We start from the raw sequence: 19,282 nt of genomic DNA on the forward strand, positions 1-19,282 counted from the left end.
GACTGTCAAGGAACGCAGGAGATCTGGCAGATTGCTGCCATTGAAGATGCTGTACCTTGTGAATTTGTTGTCGATAAAATGTGATGTGGACAAACACAAACTATTTCTCTGTGTTCCTAACAGCATGCTCAAGACAGTGCCTAAGCTCACACTCCAAGACATAGTGAAGCCCTTACCCTTTTCTCAACGCTATTGACTGAACCCTGTGAAGCCTCACTTTACACACACACCACCACCACCACCACCACCACCACCACCACCACCACCACCACCACCCACACCGCCCCACATACACGAGGCTCCCTGACTGGGGACACCTGTGGCCTGGCCCTGTAACTACCATCTCCCTACCACTGGAATCTCTAAGCAAATAAGGTGCCAGAGGCACATGGAATTTGCATGTAGGGTGTGTGAAGGCTCTTAGGGAAAATGGGCTGACTGTGTTTGCAGGCCCAGAGCCCCACACCCTCTTTTTAAACAAAGGCGGATCCTGCCCGGGGAGAGACCTCCCGGCGGCCAGCTGCACTGAGAACCTCTCTGGTCGGCTTCCAGCCCTTTTACCCTGTGAGGCAAGGGCAGGTGAGTGGTTGCCGCGGCTCAGGCAGGGCCCTAGGAACACAGTTGGCCCCGATTTTGCTCCTGCTGAGACCAGGCTTGTGCGGATGGGCAGGCCGTGACCTCTGAGGTCTCCTCTGGAAGCCACTGTGCCAGGTAGGCTGGGTGACCTCCTAGATGCTTGGGCCACAGGGACGGCAGAAAGGAGTTGGACTTCAGAAAACTGAGCCGGTACCTGTAGCTCACTGGGGTTCCACACTCTGAACTGTGAGAGGCCGTGTTGGGGCTTACTCTTGAACCCCAGAGGCCTGGCACAGTGTCTGCTCCAAGCCCTAGAGACGAGCAGGGACAAGTGTTGAATGTGACTTTGAATAGGGCACCCTGCCCTAAGGAGTCGGCATTCCACCTACTCATAACAAGTCGTGTCTGGGGTCTTTGGTTGGGACTCCTTTGTCCTCATTCCCTGTCCCACTCATCAGGTGACATAAGCTCCTGAGCCCTTGTTCCACCATGTGGTTCTCACTTACTCGCTCCTGGGGTCCCCACATTATAATGCTGAGTCCTGGCAGGAGCGGGAGGTTTGGGCTTATGTCTGCCATTCCAGGCCTCCGTTTATCTAAAATAAGGAATTGGAATGAGAGCATTGCCTTCTCCTTCCTGAAGTCCCTGGGCTCTGTGCACCTGAACAACAGCCCTGCTCCCACCTACCTCCTTCCTGGACCACAGGTCACAGTCTGGCATGGAGACCCCATAGGACTCCCTAAGGGATTGTGCTCTGTCTTGCTGGGGAGCCTGGGGACCTGGTAGCAAGTTCTCCAGAATTACTGTGAAGGCTGAGACCAGGCTTGTGCTGATGGGCAGGCTGTGACCTCTGAGGTCTCCTCTAGAAACCAGGTAGGCTGGGTGACCTTAAAAGGCATTGTCTGTTTTTTCATGGACCAGATAGCCCTCCTGTATAGGTGAAGGAAGGAAACTGGCAGGGAGATGGGGCGGGGGTCCGCATGGCAACCTCATGCTGTGACATTGCTTACACTGGAAGCACTGGGGGGAGGGGGGCAGGAGGACTCTGCACTTACTGGATGAACGAATGGGTGGGTGGGTGGGCGAATGCTACACTAGACTCCCAGAGACTCCTCTCTGTGGCTGGCTCTTTCCTGCAGCTAGCATCCCAGGATGTGGGAACCCTCGCATGCCCACGTTAGGACAATGCTGTCTGGCCCTGTGTCAGGGCTGGCTCTCACCGATGTCTACTAACCACTCCATCCTCTGCGGCTACCCTGGCCTTGATGTGGTGCAGGTGTGAGATGCTGCGGAGGCGAGCCCGGGAAGAAGACAGTGCGGTGCTGATCGACATGGCCTCCCTCGAATCAGAGAATGGGTCCTCTTATGGAAGTACAGCCCATGCCTCAGAGGTACCCTCAACCCTAGGGGCAGGGTGAAAGTACTCTTCTTCCCCCTCCCTAGACTCTGGGCCATGAGGCTCTTGTGTATTATGTGAGTTGGGAGGTTTCCCATCCCAGTCAGGACTCTAGCCCTTGTACTAGAGCCCTTGAAAAGTGGGTTCAGCGTTCATGACCCCTCAACCTTGAATGACAAGGAGACAGATGCCTCCTTGACACACTCACCTCTCTCAAACTTGGGGGGACAGCAGAGATCCTGTTAGGTAGGAAGCTCTGGAGAAGGGCGAGAAGGCAGATAGGACCAGGGTCCGGGGTCTGGTCCTTCTCTGCCAGAGCCCCTGTGAAAGGGAGGGAGCCAGGGCCGTATGTCATGGTTTTTTATGGATGTGAGGGATGGGGAGTATGGTGAGTCACCCATGAATCCTGATGCACGCGAAGGCCTGCAAATACCAGAAGACAGACAGTGACCACACCCTGGGTGTTCCACTGCCCCCGTACTTTCTCTTCTGGAAATGAAAAGGTGCTGGTGACCTAGTCTCTTGTCAGAAAAGCAAGTCGGGAAGGGAGTCCACTCCTACCAGGAGGGAAAGCATTTGTAGTCCAGGTCATGTCCTGGCTGGCTGGGCAGTGGCGTGAGGGGGAGTTGGTTAAGGTTCAGAGTGTGCTACCCGAAGGCTACAGAAGGGAAGAGGAGAAGTTAGGCTTGGGATAAGGGCTAGTCCCCACGAGACAGGTAGACCTTCTGCAGAGGTGAGTAGCCCTAGAGGGAGAGCATCTTGCTCTACACAGCTTCCTTTGGCCGCTGAGCTTGTTTGTAACCAAGGCATAGACATTGGTCTCCGGAACAAACCAAGATGGCGGCCCTCAGCGCCTATGGAAGGCCAGAGTCCCTCCAGGTGCCGTTTTCTGGCTTTAGGATTCTCTCTGTTGGAAAGACCACTCACATCCCAAGTAGGCTGGGAGCACTGTGGGTCCCAGTCTTTGACGCCACACAGGAGGCCCTGGTCCTTCCCTGGGGCCGCTCCAGTAATCTGAGGGTAAACGTACGTTCCCCTTTCTATTATCCCTCTGTACCACAAAATGAGGCCCCCAGAGAGGAGAACACAGAACCTAGCTCTCCAGAGGGAAAAAGAACATATGGAGAACAAGAAGGAGTCTACCTTCTGGCTGCTCTGACTTGTCCTCAAGGCCACACTGGGGGCAGTGTGGCTTCCCTTCCAGTTATGGAGACCGGGAAGGGCATTCAGCACAGGCCTGACAGGGTTTTTGCCGGCTTGATCCTTGCCACAGGCCTGGTGGAGGCTGGTGGGGAAGATGAGGATGGTGGAGGTTGGACTAGCCTACTCTTGCAGTTCTTCCTTTCAGGAGCCCTTTGCCCCGGGACTCCCAGCTTTTCTCTGTGAGCAGGGTCAGGAGACAGGGGTGAGAGGGAAGGCTGAGGAGGAAATGAGAAGAGGTAGGAAGAATCAGGGGAGGATGAAGAGAGTGCAGGGTGGAGACAGGAGGGACAGGAGGTAGGTAGATCCGTGGCTCTCAGCCTCTGGGTCTCCACCCCTTTGGCCCTCTTATCACAGCGGCTGCATGTCAGACATCCTGCACATCAGTATTTACACTACAGTTCCGAACAGCAGCAACATTACAGTTAGGAAGTAGCCACAAAATAATTCTATGGTTGGGGGTCCCCACAGCATGAGGAACTGCATTAAAGGGTCGCAGCATGAGGAAGGTCGAGAGCCACTGAGGCAGAGGGGACAAGGAGCAGCCAGGGTGGGCAGGGTGGGAATGAGTCATCCTGATGGTTGGGTGCTGAGGGTGTTCTTCCTTCCTGCAGGCAGGTAAACAGCAGGTGGCCCCCAGCAGAGTTGGGAGCCCTGCCAAACCCCCGATCGGTAAGCCATCTGTACTTGGTCCTGGGGTGGGGTCACAAACGGGGTGCCTCGGGGGACAACAGGAAGCCAGCAGCTTGGGTCACTCAATAGCCAGGCCTCCCATGAGGTCCAAGGGTGAAGTGAGAGCTTCCTGCTGAGCAAGCAGTAGCCAGGGCACTAACAGGAAAGGAAGGTCCCCACTGCAGGAGGGCTCAGAGAGGAAAACCCCTTCCACCTGCTCCAGCCTTAGGACAGACTGGACCCTCCTCCTCCTCCTAGTTGTCAGCCACAAATTCTGGTCATCTCAGGCTCTTTCCTCTTGCACTCACATCTTCCTTTACATTTTCAGGTCCACTTCTCCTACCATCCCCTAGCCCATGGCTCCCATCCACCCAAAGTCACTTTCATTTTTGTGGTGGGAACTGCAGGGGTTCTATCCAGGGTCAAGGGCCCACACTCCCCATCAGCTCCGCAGGGACAGTAGACAGCGCTCACGCTCGCTCCTAAGCATGACTCTTAGGGAAAAGCAAAGCACAAAGTAGCATGTTCAGGCACAGGTCTGTGGGAATGCAAACACACACACACACACACACACACACACACACACACACACAGTCGGAGGGGATGTAAGATGGCCCAGTAAACACTTAGGATTCCATGGAAAATGAGCACACAATCGCGTGGGACCCAGCGATGCACGTGGTCAAGGGAGGTAAATGTTGATATTGCTGGGTTGTTTTTTTTTTGGGGGGGGGGGCAGTTGTTGATAAATAATTTACACACCACAAAGTTCACCCATTCTTTCCTTTTTCTGTTGTGAATGGGGAGTAAGATGATTCTTTGCATGCAAGCTTTTGGGTGGACATATTTTAATTTTTCGTGAGTTGATGGTTTTGGGTGACATTGCCAGGTCATAGGGTTTTTGCAAAGAAAGTTCCCTGTTTCACGTAGTACCACAGCGTGCGAGGCCACACTCTCAGCACAGCACAGCAGCACAGCAGCCCCTGCCTCTGCTTAGCACAGTGGGTGTGAAATGTTATTGATGTAGAAGAAACTCAGAGGGGTAGATTTTGCTTAGGCGACATTAAGCCACGCAAGTGGAATCTAGCTAGAATGCTGCCTCCAAACTACCCCAAAAGATAGTAAGAAGTCTGCAAACCGGGACTATCAGAGAGAAGCAAAACTTAGCGTGTAAATGTTTACTCGCTAGGATTGAGCAGCCATTAAGCCCAGATTCCCATACCAAAGACATACCTCTCCAGGGCAGCTCTAGGGAGGCAGTGCAAGGTCACAGCTATGACTAAGTTCTGGTCTGCCATTAAGTCCCCTGCATTCTTATTAGGAAAAGCAGAATTCCGCCAGGTGAACAAGATGACCATGGGTCACAATTACTAACTGTGGCAATATCTTTGCAATGTAAATCTCCTCTGCCTAAGCGACCACACTTGCAGTCCCCTGTCTCAATGTTTAAATTGTCTGAAGTGTAACCTGGGGCCAGGACCGAAAGAGATTTAAGGATGACAGTGTATGCAAAATGCATAAGCCTGAGGTGGTGTATGCAATGAATGAAACCTCCTGTTGGGGGTCGACAACTCTTTTGTTTTTTTGTTTTTTGAGACAGGGTTTCTCTGTGTAGCTTTGCGCCTTTCCTGGAACTCACTCTGTAGACCAGGCTGGCCTCAAACTTACAGAGATCCGCCTGGCTCTGCCTCCCGAGTGCTGGTATTAAAGGCGTGCCCCACCACCGCCCAGCCTTGGGGGTCGACAACTCTTAATTTGGCGTCAGCCCCAGTCAGCCAGGGATTCAGTAAAGGGCTGTCCTTTATCTCTAAGTGTGCTGATGATTGCTCCCTGAGAAGGTGGACTATTTTCTATAACATTATCTCACTATGGATTGGGTGTGTATGTTCCTAATGACTAATGATATGGACTGTCTGTTCTTATGCCAATTGGATATTTCATATCTTCTTTAGACAAATGTCTCTTCAAAACCTTTGCCCATTTTTAAGTTGTGTGTGTATGTGTGTGTCTGTGTGTCTGTGTCTGCGTGGCTGTTAGATTGTAAAAATCCTCTAAATTCTGGATACAAGTCCCTTATCAGAAACACATTTTGCAAACATTTTCTCCTATTCTCTGTGTTGCCTTAACCTTTTCGATGGTGTCCTCTGATGAAATGTGTCTTACCATTTGGTCCAAGAAATCACACCTGACAGGTTCTTTTAGGAGTTTGGGACCTAGACTGTGGGAACCAAGCTACAGAAGGGATCTCAGGAGGACACGCCCAGCCTCTGCTCCTGATCTGCATGGCACACTTGCCTGCCCTCCGGCCTGAACTGCAGCTAAGGATAGGGCTGGGCAAGAGCCACAGAGAAGCTCATGGCTCTCACTTCGCATCACAGCCCCTGTGCCCTAGCTGAGACCTCAGCAATCCTGCCCTGGGCCTGCATTCCACTAGCCCACACTCTCTGCCTTTGTCCCCATGGATCCCTGTAGATTTTGTTCTTGTTTGGGAAGAAGACCTGAGGAACCAAGAGAGCCCTACCCAGGACAAGACAGACACACATGAGTTCTGGAGGGAGACCTTTCTGGAAAAACTTCGTCTGGCTGGCTTGCATGTAGATCAGGTACATGGTGGTAGGAGGGGGGCTCTATAATTCTGCATGATTTTGCTCTGCATGCCTGAGGGCTTACTATCAACAGATATAAAGCAAACAAGGCCCCAGGGTCCTGCTGGATACCCACCCTTCCTGTGGCTCAGAGCCACAGACCCCAGGCCAACAAGAACATGGAGCCATCCTAATGCACTAGGCTCACTCACAGAGGCTGAAGCCTTCAGGGCAGGGCGATCGATAAAACTGCCTCCATCTTCGCCACCCATTGCCTACCAGCTTGTGTCATTTGTCAGCATGTGTCATTTGCAATCACTGTTGGTGTTTATTTATTTTTTTATTTTTTTATTTTTTATTTTTGGTTTTTCGAGACAGGGTCTCTCTGTGTAGCTTTTCGCCTTTCCTGGAACTTACTTGGTAGCCCAGGCTGGCCTCGAACTCACAGAGATCCGCCTGCCTCTGCCTCCCGAGTGCTGGAATTAAAGGTGTGCGCCACCACCGCCCCGCGACTGTTGGTGTTTATAGGATTAGCAGATTTGAAGGTTCCTTTGCATGTTTTGGTTTTGGTTTTTGTTTTGTTTTTTCGAGACAGGATTTCTCTGTGTAGCTTTGCGCCTTTCCTGGAACTCGCTTTGTAGACCAGGCTGGTCTCAAACTCACAGAGATCCACCTGCCTCTGCCTCCCACGTGCTGGGATTAAAGACATGTGCCACCACTGCCCGGCCCCCTTTGCATGTTTAGTATGATAGTACCAAAGAACAACTTACACAGTGATTCCAGGGAGCAAGAGAAAATCATGTAAGCCCTGGGCAGGCAGGCAATGGGGGATCTCAGGGTGGGGGTGTGCAGAGCCCTGTCTATTCCCATGCCCTTCACTGGCAGGTCTTTATATGCATATTCTTCATCCTCTGCCATCCCAGCCACCTTCCTCTGTCCCCAGCAGAGGACATCATAGTCCTATGCTGTCGTCACAGTCCCCGCCCTAAGAATCAGTTGTGGACCTTCTGTTAATCGTATCATAACTCAGCACTGCAGCTTAGCTTTGTCTGTCTGACTTTCATCAATAGAATCTGCTCCTTCCATTTTATGTGGCCTGTGAGGCTCTCCTAACAGCAGGTGCTGGCCAGCCTGGCTGTGGGCTGGTGCGTGTTTGAGTTCTTCCCTCTTGAGGACCCCAGTGACAGCTACCTGTCGTCAGTCATCTTAGGGTGGCTGTGGATTGCATTTCTCCCAGGAGCAGAGTTGATGACCCGCTGAAGCCTGTGATTGTGACCACACCCTTCTCTCGATTGGTGGCTCAATTTACACTGCCATCTGGGGGTGAGCCAGCACCCCCTTGCTCTGAATATTCTCAACACGTGGCAATGTCAGACTTTTCCATCTTTATTGTCAGCTGATACACAGCTGTACCTCCCCCTAATTTTCCTTTTTCCTTTTCTCTCATTTCTAAAGAGGTTGTGCATTTTTTTAAAAGATTTATTTATTTATTATGTATACAGTATTCTGCCTACATGTGTCCCTGCAGGCCAGAAGAGGACACCAGATCTCATTACAGATGGTTGTGAGCCACCATGTGGTTGCTGGGAATTAAACTCAGGACCTCTGGGAGAGCAGTCAGTGCTCTTAACCTCTGAGCCATCTCTCCAGCCCGAGGTTGTGCATTTTTACACATTTATGAGCCATTTGTGTTTCCATGAAGCTTCTCTTTGACTTATGATGGGGACCATAACCCAGGTGAACCCAGTACCTAGACCTGGGTAGAATTAAAAATACATAAATGCACCTATTGTACCAAACACCCCAGCTTGTCCATGCAGTACACTGTACGGGGCAGATGTTCTGCTTGGGAACACAGGGTAGACCAGGAGCTGAGCTCACAGCAGCTTCCCAGCCTCATCAGAGAGGGCAAGACCATATACTTCTAGCCAGGAAAAGACCAAAATCCAAAGTCTGGTGGGCACATGTGCATATTATTGCCAGCAACCTATCCTAAAATAAGAAGAAATCCAGAGGAGGACCATCTAAGTCTGGGAGCAACTGTGAGGCTAACTTCCTTTGTGTGCCATTTTTCTTTTCTGTTGGGTCATTTGCCCATTTCCACTCAGCTGTGTGGGAACTCGTTTGCTCTAGACATGCAGATTGCTGGTCACATGTGTCACTGCTGATATGAGTTTTGTTTGTTTTTACTGACTGAAAGAGCTACGTTTGCCTTTGTCTCAGTCACTGTTGCTGTGAAAAGACTCTATGACCAAGACAACTCAAAAAGAAAGCATTTAATTGGGGGCTCGCGTGCAGTTTCAGGGAGTTAGTTCATGATCGTCATGCCAGGAAGCGTGGTGACAGCCAAGTGTGGTGCTGGAGAAGGAGCTAAGAGCTAGATCCTGATCTGCAATCAGAGAGACAGACAGACAGAGACAGATTAGGCCTGGCATGGGCTTTTGACACCTCAAACCCACCCCCCTCCCCATCCCCATGACACACTTCCTCCAACAAGGCCACACCTCCTAATCCTTCCAATCTTTTCAAAAAGTCCCTGGTGACTAAGCATTCAAGTATGTGAGCCTATGGGGGGGGGGGCATTCTTATTCAAACCACCACAGCCTCTGACCCTGTGTGTTCCATAAATTACACACACACACACACACACACACACACACATCATCATCATCATCATCATCATCATCATCATCATCATCATCCACTCATCACCCATTATCCGTCTACCCAACCACAACCTCCCCCAATACATTATTCAAAGTCCTCTCAGGCTTGAGATTACAATGCAATCCTCAGCTCTCAGCATGTCAACCATCCGAGGGTGCCCCACATGACCAGGTCCACATCTGCTCCCGTGGGCAAGGTGTCGTTTTTACGTGGACATCAGGGGAACCCCAGATGGCTGTGAGGTACAGAGGCTGAGAACCTCTGGGAAGGCCTTTGTCTATACTCTTGTTCGTGGGACCCAAAGCCTCACCTGTCCCAGGGCTCTGAGTGTGTCTTGTCATCATGTCAGTCAGTGTTACAGGATCTGGGGGAAGATGGAAAACTAACATGTGTCTCTAAACTAGCACAGCAATGACAGCCCAAAGAACGGCTCAGACTAGTTCATCCTGTTGAGTAAAGGAGTTTATTGGGAGTATCTAGGCAGCGGTGATAGACTACAGACTGCTGCACATGCGCACATCACCACCCACCTATCAAGCTCCTATTCCATGCGGCTCTAAGTCTGTAACAGAACTGGTATAAACCTGGACTGACAGTGCTACTTAGACCTAAGTCAGCAGGGAGAGCTTGCACAGCATAAGACACAGACGAAACCCAACTTGGAGACGCTTCATTCTTTTTTTTTTTTTTAATTTTCATTTTATGTGCATTTGTGTTTTTGCCTCCATGTATGTGAGGATGTTAGATTCCCCTGGAACTGGAGTCACAGACAGTTGTGAACTGCCATGTGGGTGCTGGGAATCGAACCCGGGTCCTCTGGAAGAGCAGTCAGTGCTCTTAATTGCTGAGCCATGGCTCCAGCCCCAGAGCTTTGTTCTTATGTGCACTTTGTCCTTGTCTCTGTCAGGGGTTCTGCAGGTCTCAGTGAGCAGTGTCTGAGCAGGAGGAAGGCTTGTTTTTGCTATAGCCTGACCCATAGCTGAGTGGAGGCTCGCTGTACAATAGAGTTACTCTCCCTAGATGTGCAGATCTAGTTCATTACACTTTTAAACAGACAGTAGTGTCCCCCATCTGTGCACACAGGGGTGTACATATTTACTTAGGTATGTGGAGAACAGTGTGAATTTCCAGAGATTTGTCAACGGGTGACGCAGCCGCGGAGCATCACCAGGCAAAGCTGCATTCGCTGCCTCTTTAACCAGAAGATGGCCTAGGTCAGTGCAGTCTCGGAGAAGCCCTGCATGGCTTCCCAGACTTGGAGGAAGGGTCATTCTGGCTGTCATTGCCACAGCAGCAGAGAGCGCAGGTGGCGTGGGCCCCAGAGGAGGCGCTGTCACCACAAGCTTTCTGAGGCAGGCCTTGGACGTGAGCATCCCCACTGAGAAAGTGCCGGGCCACTGGCTGCCCACCAGCGCCAGGGCTCTGCCAGGGTTAGCCCTCTCCTCCATGTGACTAGACCCAGAGCACACAGCAACACCCTCAGGTCTTCACAGAAGCCTCTGGTACCTGCAGCATGATGTCCAGGACAAGGCCACTGCAGTTCACTACATCCTCCTCAGAGCACCCTGGGCTGTACTCTGCTACTATGCAGAAGACCTGCGCCTGAAGCTGCCTCTGCAGGTACGGGGGATGTAAGGGCAGAAGGAGAGGGTGGGGGTCCCACCCAGGTCTATGTTTGCTTGATCAGCTCAGCTGCCAAAACCATCACTCCTTGGAGGTGCTCCCACTTGGGGACCTCCAGTTTCCTGTCCACTGTCACATGGAGCCTCAAAACACCCATGGGGTGAATGGGGGAGAATATCCTGCCTGGCAGGCTCAGGAATGTAAAAGTCTGGCATATGGAGGGTAGCCGAGGCTGTGAGATGGCTGAGTTCCCTGCAGGCGCGTCTGCTGAGGCAGCTCGAGCCTCCCCCCACCCCCACCCCTTGGGTGCTCAGGGTGAGCACACAGCAGCCTCCTTGTGCCCCCAGGATGGTGTGCCTGGATTGCTCCCAGTGGGTTTCACTAGCATGGCACTGGGGTGGACAGAGACACACTGTTCACTCTCTTTTGTTCCCTAGAGGCATGAGCAGCTCTGGTCCTCCATTTAACAAGCCAAGCAACTCTCAGAGCCCAAGGCCCCGAGAGGGGAAGGGTCCGTGGCAGGGCCAAGAGTAAGAGATGCTGTTTCTCAGTGCTGAGGCCTTTTGACTGGAGTCCCATGTTCAGATTTGGCCAGTCTCCTCCCCAGCTGTGAAGATTTCCCTCTGAACCATTTTCTTTCCAGGAGTTACCCAACCAGGCCTCCAACTGGTCGGCCACCCTTCTGGAGTGGCTGGGCATCCCCAATATCCTGCTGGAGCACGTGCCAGACACGCCTCCCGAGTACTACTCCTGCCAGTTCAAAGCAAGCAAGCTGCAATGGTACGGCGTCTCAGCCCTGTTGAGCCCCGCAGGACGCAGGACAGCCTCCTGGGGGACCAGCCCCCATAAGAACTAGGATGGATGTGTGAATGAACAGAATGAATGTGTGAATGCATAGGATGAATGTGTGAATGCATAGGATGGATGTGTGAATGCATAGGATGGATGTGTGAATGAACAGGATGGCTGTGTGAATGAACAGGATGAATGTGTGAATGCATAGGATGGATGTGTGAATGCATAGGATGGATGTGTGAATGAACAGGATGAATGTGTGAATGAACAGGATGGCTGTGTGAATGAACAGGATGAATGTGTGAATGCATAGGATGGATGTGTGAATGAACAGGATGAATGTGTGAATGCATAGGATGGATGTGTGAATGCATAGGATGGATGTGTGAATGAACAGGATGGATGTGTGAATGAGACTGTGAATGAATTAACTAAACATCATGCTTTTTCTCAAATGCTCTCCTCACCTGGGATTTTCAGAGAACACCATCTGAATCCCAGGTGAACAAGCCTACTGAACAGCTGTGTCTTGGAAGTCATCTGCATTAGTCAGGATAGGGTGGCCATGCTGTGGGACAAACATGCCCCAACTCCTAGGAATGAATCCACACGGCCCAAGTCACAATCCATTTCTGTTGCTAAACAAAATACCCAAAGATGGGTACTCGGTCAGAGAAAAGTTGAGGGCAGGGAAATGGCTTACCAAGTCAAAAGGCTTGTCACACAAGCCTGACAATATGAGTTCAATCCCTGGAGCCTACCCCAAAAGCCAGATGTGATGGTGCACATCTGTAATCCCAGAACTCCTATACTGAGATGGAGGCTAAGGCAGAATTGCCCTGAAGCTCACAGGCCAGCTAGCCTGGAGTCTACAGAGCAGCAGAAACTATGGATGCCCTGCCTCAACACGGTCACTCGATACTGGGACCTCTACACATGCACTGTGGGATGTGCACACATCTCTCTCTCTCTCTCTCTCTCTCTCTCTCTCTCTCTCTCTCTCTCACACACACACACACACACACACACACACACAGAGAAGAAACAGGAAACGAGGGTTGATATGCAGTGATTATAGCTGGCCCATTCTTCCCTCTCACTGTACAAACTGCTCTTTAAAAGAGGAGGTTCAGGCTGGAGAGATGGCTCAGAGGTTAAGAGCACTGGCTGTTCTTCCAGAGGTCCTGAGTTCAATTCCCAGCAACCACATGGTGGCTCACAACCATCTGTAATGAGATCTGGTGCCCTCTTCTGGCCTGCAGGGACACATGCAGGCAGAATACTGTATACATAATAAATAAATAAATCTAAAAAAAAATTAAAAAAAAAAAAGAGGAGGTTCATTCAGCTTGCGTGTTTGGCAGCTAAAAAAGTTCAGTCTCACTGGCTTCAGCTGGGCAGCCTCTGGCTAGACATAGCAGCCACAACACAAGACAACAGAGGCAGAAAGGGAGCTAGCTATGCCCAGGCTTCCTTCAGTAACTGATCTCTCCTGAGACCAGAATTAGTCCCTTCTGAGAGTGGAATCCACATGACCTCCTGCCTTTGCACTGGCCCCCACTTTTTATTTTTTTGAGTCAGAGTCTCACTATGTAACCCTGACTGTTCTGGAACTGGCTATATGGACCAGGTTGGCCTTGAACTCAGAGATCCACCTGCCTCTGACGCCCAAGTGCTGGGATTAAAGGCGAGTGCCACCACCATGCCTGGCTTGGCCCCACTCTTAAAGGCTCCCCCACCTTGACACGTTACAGCACATGAACTTTAGTGAGACACACGCAGACCACAGCAGTCCATTCCTTGCGCTGTTCCAGGGTCTGGGTCAGTGGACTCCCTCGTTACACCTTCCCTGACCAGTGAGGGAGACAGAACGTGTGCGGACAGCCCTCCCTCACGAACCCAGGAGCCTCCTCATGTCTGTTACCGTGTTATTGCGTGACCACACGAAGCCTGCAGACCTAGCCTCAGTCATGGTTGCCTCCACCGGTGAAGCAGCCAGGACTTTTGTGACCCCCGACTCCCTCCTCCTGTGCCTTTAGTCCTTGTTTACAAGCTCCAGGGCAGGCATGCTGAGGGTTTCTTAGTGGGCCTTGTCCTCTGTATGAACCGTCTGCTTTCCCTGGCATTAGGTGTGCGGTGTGTGGCCTCTGTTGTGGCCTCCTGTCTGAGGGAAAGAAAAGACAAAAATGAGAACTGGGTTTATCTGGCAGAGTGGCCGGCCTCCTCGGCCTCTGGGTTGTGAGCCTCTGTGCAGGCTCTGTGTGCACATACTCTTCTCCGCCATGTCTGCTTCTGTGTCTTTACTTCTGTATTGGGGCAAAAATTCCCAGACTCTCAAAGCTCTAAACTTCTCACCTCTTGCAGGTTCCTTGGAAGTGACAACCAGGACACCTTTTTCACCAGTACCAAGAGGCACCAGATTGTGAGTGGCATGTGTCTGCTACAGACCCTCATCTGACTAGGCTCAGAAAGGCCTGACAGAGCCCAACCACCAACCCTGAGGTCTTCCTGGCCACCATAAAGCTCCCCGTAGCTAGAGGGCAGAAGCCTTACAGACTGTCTCTGATCATGCGCGTAGAGGGAGGGTGTGGCCTGGATGCAGGACCGTGGGGGTGGGGCATGACCAGATGGCACAGAGTCAAGTGAAAGCCAGCTCTCTATCCAGTATCCCTCCACAGTCTGGGGCGCAGAGCAATACATGGTATGGACCTCTGGGACAGACAGCCAAGGCACCAGGCCCAGGTGAGGTGATCCTCTTGCCTGGCCAGAACAGACAAGGAATAGGTCTCAGTATACCCTAAGCTAATCTGTCAAAACCAGGCTACAGGGGCAGATCTGAGGTACTGGGACAATGTTTCTCATCCTATGGGTCTCAACCCCTTTGGGGATCAAATGACCCTTTCACAGGGGTTGCCTAAGACCATCAGAAAACACAGCTATTTATATTATAATTCATAACAGTAATGAAATTACAGTTATGAAGTAGCAATGTAAATAATGTTATGGTTGGGGGTCACCACAACATGAGGAACTGTATTAAAAGGTTGCAGAGTTAGGAAGGTTGAGAACCACTCCAACAGCATGTGGCCAGGAGCATCTAGACAGGCCTGAACCACACACTTATAACCACCAAAGGCCACTGCTACAGTGGCCACCAAGGCAGAGGTTTCCCACCCCAGACAGGTATCCTAACAGAGCTGGTCCTACTGGAACAGGGGTCCATGCATGACTAGGTCCAGGTGCCAGCCCAGGCTGGACTCTAAAGAGCTATGTGACTAAAGATGGGAGAATGACTATGACCCTACCAGTGTGGTCATGAATGTGTGGTTATGACACAGGATTTCACGGCCTTGGGGACACTCCACCAATATCATTATCACTGGGGGCCGTAAGAGGTCATCCAAGGTTTCAGCACCAAGATGGGTGTCCCTACTGTGCCCTCACATGGCCAGTGATAGGTGCTATCCTCCACCCATCCCACAGCTGTTTGAGATCCTGGCCAAGACTCAATATGGCCACGAGAAGAAAGGCTTCTTTGGGATCGATCAGCTGCTGGCAGAGGGTGTCTTCAGTGCAGCCTTCCCCCTGCATGACGTGAGTCTCAGGGCTTGGGGTTGAGCCAGGGTAGACGGTGAATTCCCCCAGTGCTATTGCCCACCTTGACCACAGGAAGCAGAGGAGTCTTGCCCTCTGTGACAGCCACCCCGGGGTCAGGAATACCAAATGCATAGCCTTGTAATGTGAAGCGGTCCATGTTGGAGGCTAAAGGTTCAGCTTGGTCTCTTGCCCTTGCTGGGGGTCCCTGGCAAATATACCAGGCCCCCCACTCCAGATACCAAGACTGGGTTTCTCAGGCAGCGTCTCTCACTAGAAAAGATAGGAAGGTCTCCAGCACCCTTTTCCCTACCTAGAAGCTGGGCAATGTGGGGCAGAGGCAGGGAGACATTCACTATAATAGCTGCCTGGTGCTGCCCCGATGCGCCTTCTATCATCCATGTGTAGGTCAGGATGTTATTCTTGCCCCAGTTTTGCCGCAGCCTTTGACTATACAGGGGACCCCCGATTCTAAAAGGTCTTGAGTCATACATGCTCATGAAGCCATGGAAACAGTCCTGCTTGATATCACGAAGTTAAATGAAGTGGACATAGAAATGCCAGGCACACCCCCTCCATCTCTCTCTCTCTCTCTCTCTCTCTCTCTCTCTCTCTCTCTCTCTCTCTCTCTCTCTCACACACACACACACACACACACACACACACACACACACACACACACAGAGTCTCATAGTGGCACTCAGCTGGGGTCCATGAGGAGTGGCTCATGAACGGCTTGGGTACCACACAGCCTATGTGCCAGGCCTGGGCAATCCCACGGTGCTGTTGGTCAGCCTGCACCCCAGTTACTGTCCTGGCCAGCTCTTTCAGATTCATCCCCTGCCCTGGACACTCAGCAGTCCCAGGAGTCGTGGGAATTCAAACTACATTTCCCTTCAGACACTTCTTAGCCCATCCTCCAGTGTGATTGTGTTTTTTCCTTACAACATTGTTCCTTGGGATCTGTGCCATTTGTCTGCCCTGGAGGGTGGAATTGTGGGTCCGGGTCAGCACTGAAGTTCCTCTTCCTGGAAGTGTCCTGTGGGAGGACTAGGGGGCGGAACTAAAACATCGTGGAGAAGCCCAGCGCAATGGCCTCTTATTCCCAGGACACACTCTCTGCAGCCCCGGAGAACTCACAGGGCCCAGGGCTCACCCAGCGCCAAGTCTTACTCCAGCACTGGGCTCGCTGGGGCAAGTGGAACAAGTACCAGCCACTGGACCACGTGCGTCAGTACTTCGGGGAGAAGGTGGCTCTCTACTTCGCCTGGCTTGGTGAGTCCTGCCTTGCTGCAAGGTCTTTGTGTTATGACAATCTGCCCTCTGGGATAATTCTACTGCCAGACCTTATTCCCCTGATAATAAAACAGACACTGTGTAGGTGATTTTTCTTTGGGTCGCCAGCTCACAAATAACAACACAAGGCTTATTAATTATGAAAGCTCGGCCTTAGCTTGGGCTTGTCCCACTACCTCTTATAATTAATCCATTTATTTTCATCTACGTTCTGTTGCGTGGCTTGTTACCTCATCTCTCTGCGCTGCCCATACTGCTTCCTCCACATCTGGCTGGTGCCTCCACTTTCTTCTTCCCAGAGTTCTCTCTCTACCTGGAAGTCCTGCCTATATCTCCTGCCTAGCTATTGGCTATTTGGCTTTTTATTACACCAATCACAGTAATGCATCTTCACCCAGTGTCCAAATACCCCACAACAACACTAGGCACAGCACTGGGAGCCCCTTAGTTTGTGGGGTCCTTTTGACCACAACTAGCACCCATTCCCTTTTGGGAGGCTCCCTCAGGAATGTCTACTCTGAGGGAAAAGATATCCCTATGGGGGAGCCTACTCCAAGTCAGGCTGGCATCTCAGAGACTGCCTTCTGACCCTCCTTCCCCATCCTGGGATTTGCCTTTCCTGCTGTCCAGTATGGCTATGCTGGAGAACTCTTCGTGTAGGCTCCAGACAGAGGACACTTTATAGGTGTCTTCTTGGCCTCACAGGGCCAGTAGGGACCAGGCGGACCCCACAGGAAGCAGACAGGTGCACAGTTGATGGATGTGGGATACCTCAGGGGGCTGGGGTGTGGTCCATTGAGATAGTGCCCTAGTGGTGTGTGGGAATAAGGGTGGGCCCAGAATGACCCACACTTCCACTGATCAAACTACAAAGCATCCTGTGCCTCTCAGAAAGACACTAGTGAGCAGTTGTTTGGAGGTAGGCATGTGCTGGGGACACTATCAGGAGATAAAGCACCCGTGGGATGGAGTCAAGGGGACACTGTTACTAAGTCAACACGGTGACAGAGTCCAGAGTTGAGGGCAGTGGCCAGGGGAGACTCCCGTTCCTCTCAGGTTCTAGTTCCCACTGAGCTTAGCCTGGGTCCCATAAAGCAAATACATCCCTAGGGCACGCCCAATTTCTAACGGCATCCCTTCTGCAGGGTTTTACACAGGCTGGCTCCTGCCTGCAGCAGTGGTGGGCACAGTGGTGTTCCTGGTGGGATGTTTCCTGGTCTTCTCAGACATACCAACGTAAGTGTCCTCTTACCTTAGCTCCCAAGGCCTCCTGTGCCTCATGACACAAGATGAAAGGTTGTCAGGTGTGTCCTCAGGCTGGTACGGATGCTCAACCTTTTTTTTTTTTTTTTTTTTTTAAGTGGCTGGAGAGACAGCCATGGGTGCTGGGAACCGAACTCTTATATTTTTGGTTGTGAGCCTAGCCTTTTAACCGCTGAGCCATCTCTCCAGCCCGGATGCTCAACCTTTTGTCCTTAGAATAGTATAGGCTTTTCTTATAATAAATGACTGGCTTTGTGTTTTACTTCCTTGTGTAGCTCAAAGTTCAGACATTTATCTTTCATTATTATTGTTGCATATTTTCAAACACTGCCTTCTAAAGAAATACTGGTGGGGTTGGAGATGCAGCTCAACTGACAGTGCCCGCCCAGCATGCATGAGGCCTGAGCCTGGGGTGGTGCACACCCGCAGTCCCTCAGGTGATAGAGATAGGAGCATCGGACATCCAAGGAATCCTCAGCCACGGAGCAAGTTCAAGACCAGCCTGGGATACGCGAGACCCTGTCTCCAAAAATAAAACGATGACTTTTGAAAGTTCTAGGACTGAAGAGCAGTGACGTAGGGAGGCGAGGGGTGGGGCTGATCTGGAGAGGGTGCAGTCCCTCAGTTCCTGGAACCACGTCTATACCCCACAGGCAGGAGCTGTGCCACAGTTCCGATGGCTTTGACATGTGCCCACTCTGCGCTGACTGTTCTTTTTGGCTGCTCTCCAGTGCCTGCACCCTGGCCCAGGTATGGAAGGAGAGCTGGGGTCAGGGCATTGAAGGCGGGCAGCTCCCATAGGTCCTGGCTCTCTCTGTGAAGTCAGAACCCTCAGCGAGCTGTCGACTCTGGTGCCCCTAACCTGGCATTCAGGTTAGGTCTGGTATGTCGTACAAATGATCAGGAATGTCACAAAGTAGCTTTTACTGATATATGTGTTAGATATCCATGTCTTAGTTTGCTTTCTATTGCTGTCAGAAATCACCACGACCAAAAGCAGCTTGGGGAAGAAAGGATTTATTTGGTTTACATGCTCTGATCATCACCAAGGGAAGTCAGGGTAGGAACTCAAGGCAGGAACCTGGAGGTAGAAACTGAAGCAGAGGCCATGGAGGAGTGCTGCTTACCAGCTTGCTCACCAGACTCACGCTTAGCCTGCCTTCTTATACCTCCCAGGACCACCTGCCAGGGCAGCACTGCCCACTGAGCCTTCTCTACAGGCCAATCTGATGGAGGTATTTTCTTATTTGAAATTCTCTCTTCCCAGATCACCCTAGTTTGTGTCAAGTTGACAAAAACAAACAAACAAACAAAAACTAATCAGCACAAAAGACTAACCAAGTGATCACTTGGAAACCTACCCCAGGACTTTAAGCTATGGCATCTCCAGAAGCTCTTAGGCACCGGCAGAACCAAGAGTGTGGACTTCAAGGTGGGCGGTGGTGGTGCACATCTTTAATCTTAGCACTTGGGAGGCAGAGGCAGGCGGATCTCTGTGAGTTTGAGGCCAGTCTGGTCTATGGAGTGAGTTCCAGGACAGCCATGGCTACACAGAGAAACCCTGTCTTGAAAAAACAAACTCACACACACACACACACACACACACACACAAACA

At 51.4% G+C, this 19,282-nt stretch overlaps 1 protein-coding gene across 5 annotated transcripts in view; it reads left to right on the forward strand.

The window, feature by feature from the left end:
* The first annotated feature begins 492 nt into the window (after positions 1-492).
* Ano7 (anoctamin 7) overlaps positions 493-19,282 on the forward strand; it is a 36,649-nt gene continuing 17,859 nt past the window's right edge. The window contains exons 1-12 of one of the 5 annotated variants that reach the window (XM_037210144.1): positions 493-579; positions 1,282-1,449; positions 1,853-1,967; positions 3,787-3,844; positions 6,317-6,447; positions 10,609-10,716; positions 11,363-11,499; positions 13,879-13,936; positions 14,998-15,108; positions 16,218-16,383; positions 17,550-17,640; positions 18,321-18,417. In XM_037210144.1, the coding sequence (XP_037066039.1) occupies positions 1,860-1,967; positions 3,787-3,844; positions 6,317-6,447; positions 10,609-10,716; positions 11,363-11,499; positions 13,879-13,936; positions 14,998-15,108; positions 16,218-16,383; positions 17,550-17,640; positions 18,321-18,417 (1,065 nt within the window). In that variant the 5' untranslated portion in view covers positions 493-579; positions 1,282-1,449; positions 1,853-1,859. Of the gene's footprint in view, positions 712-744; positions 1,450-1,852; positions 1,968-3,786; positions 3,845-6,316; positions 6,448-10,608; positions 10,717-11,362; positions 11,500-13,878; positions 13,937-14,997; positions 15,109-16,217; positions 16,384-17,549; positions 17,641-18,320; positions 18,418-19,282 lie in introns of those variants that run through there. The other 4 variants (XM_037210146.1, XM_037210143.1, XM_037210147.1 and 1 more) reach the window with 4 other exon arrangements.

This window comes from Peromyscus leucopus, chromosome 13 (genome assembly GCF_004664715.2).
Source record: "Peromyscus leucopus breed LL Stock chromosome 13, UCI_PerLeu_2.1, whole genome shotgun sequence".
Classification (NCBI taxonomy): domain Eukaryota; kingdom Metazoa; phylum Chordata; class Mammalia; order Rodentia; family Cricetidae; genus Peromyscus; species Peromyscus leucopus.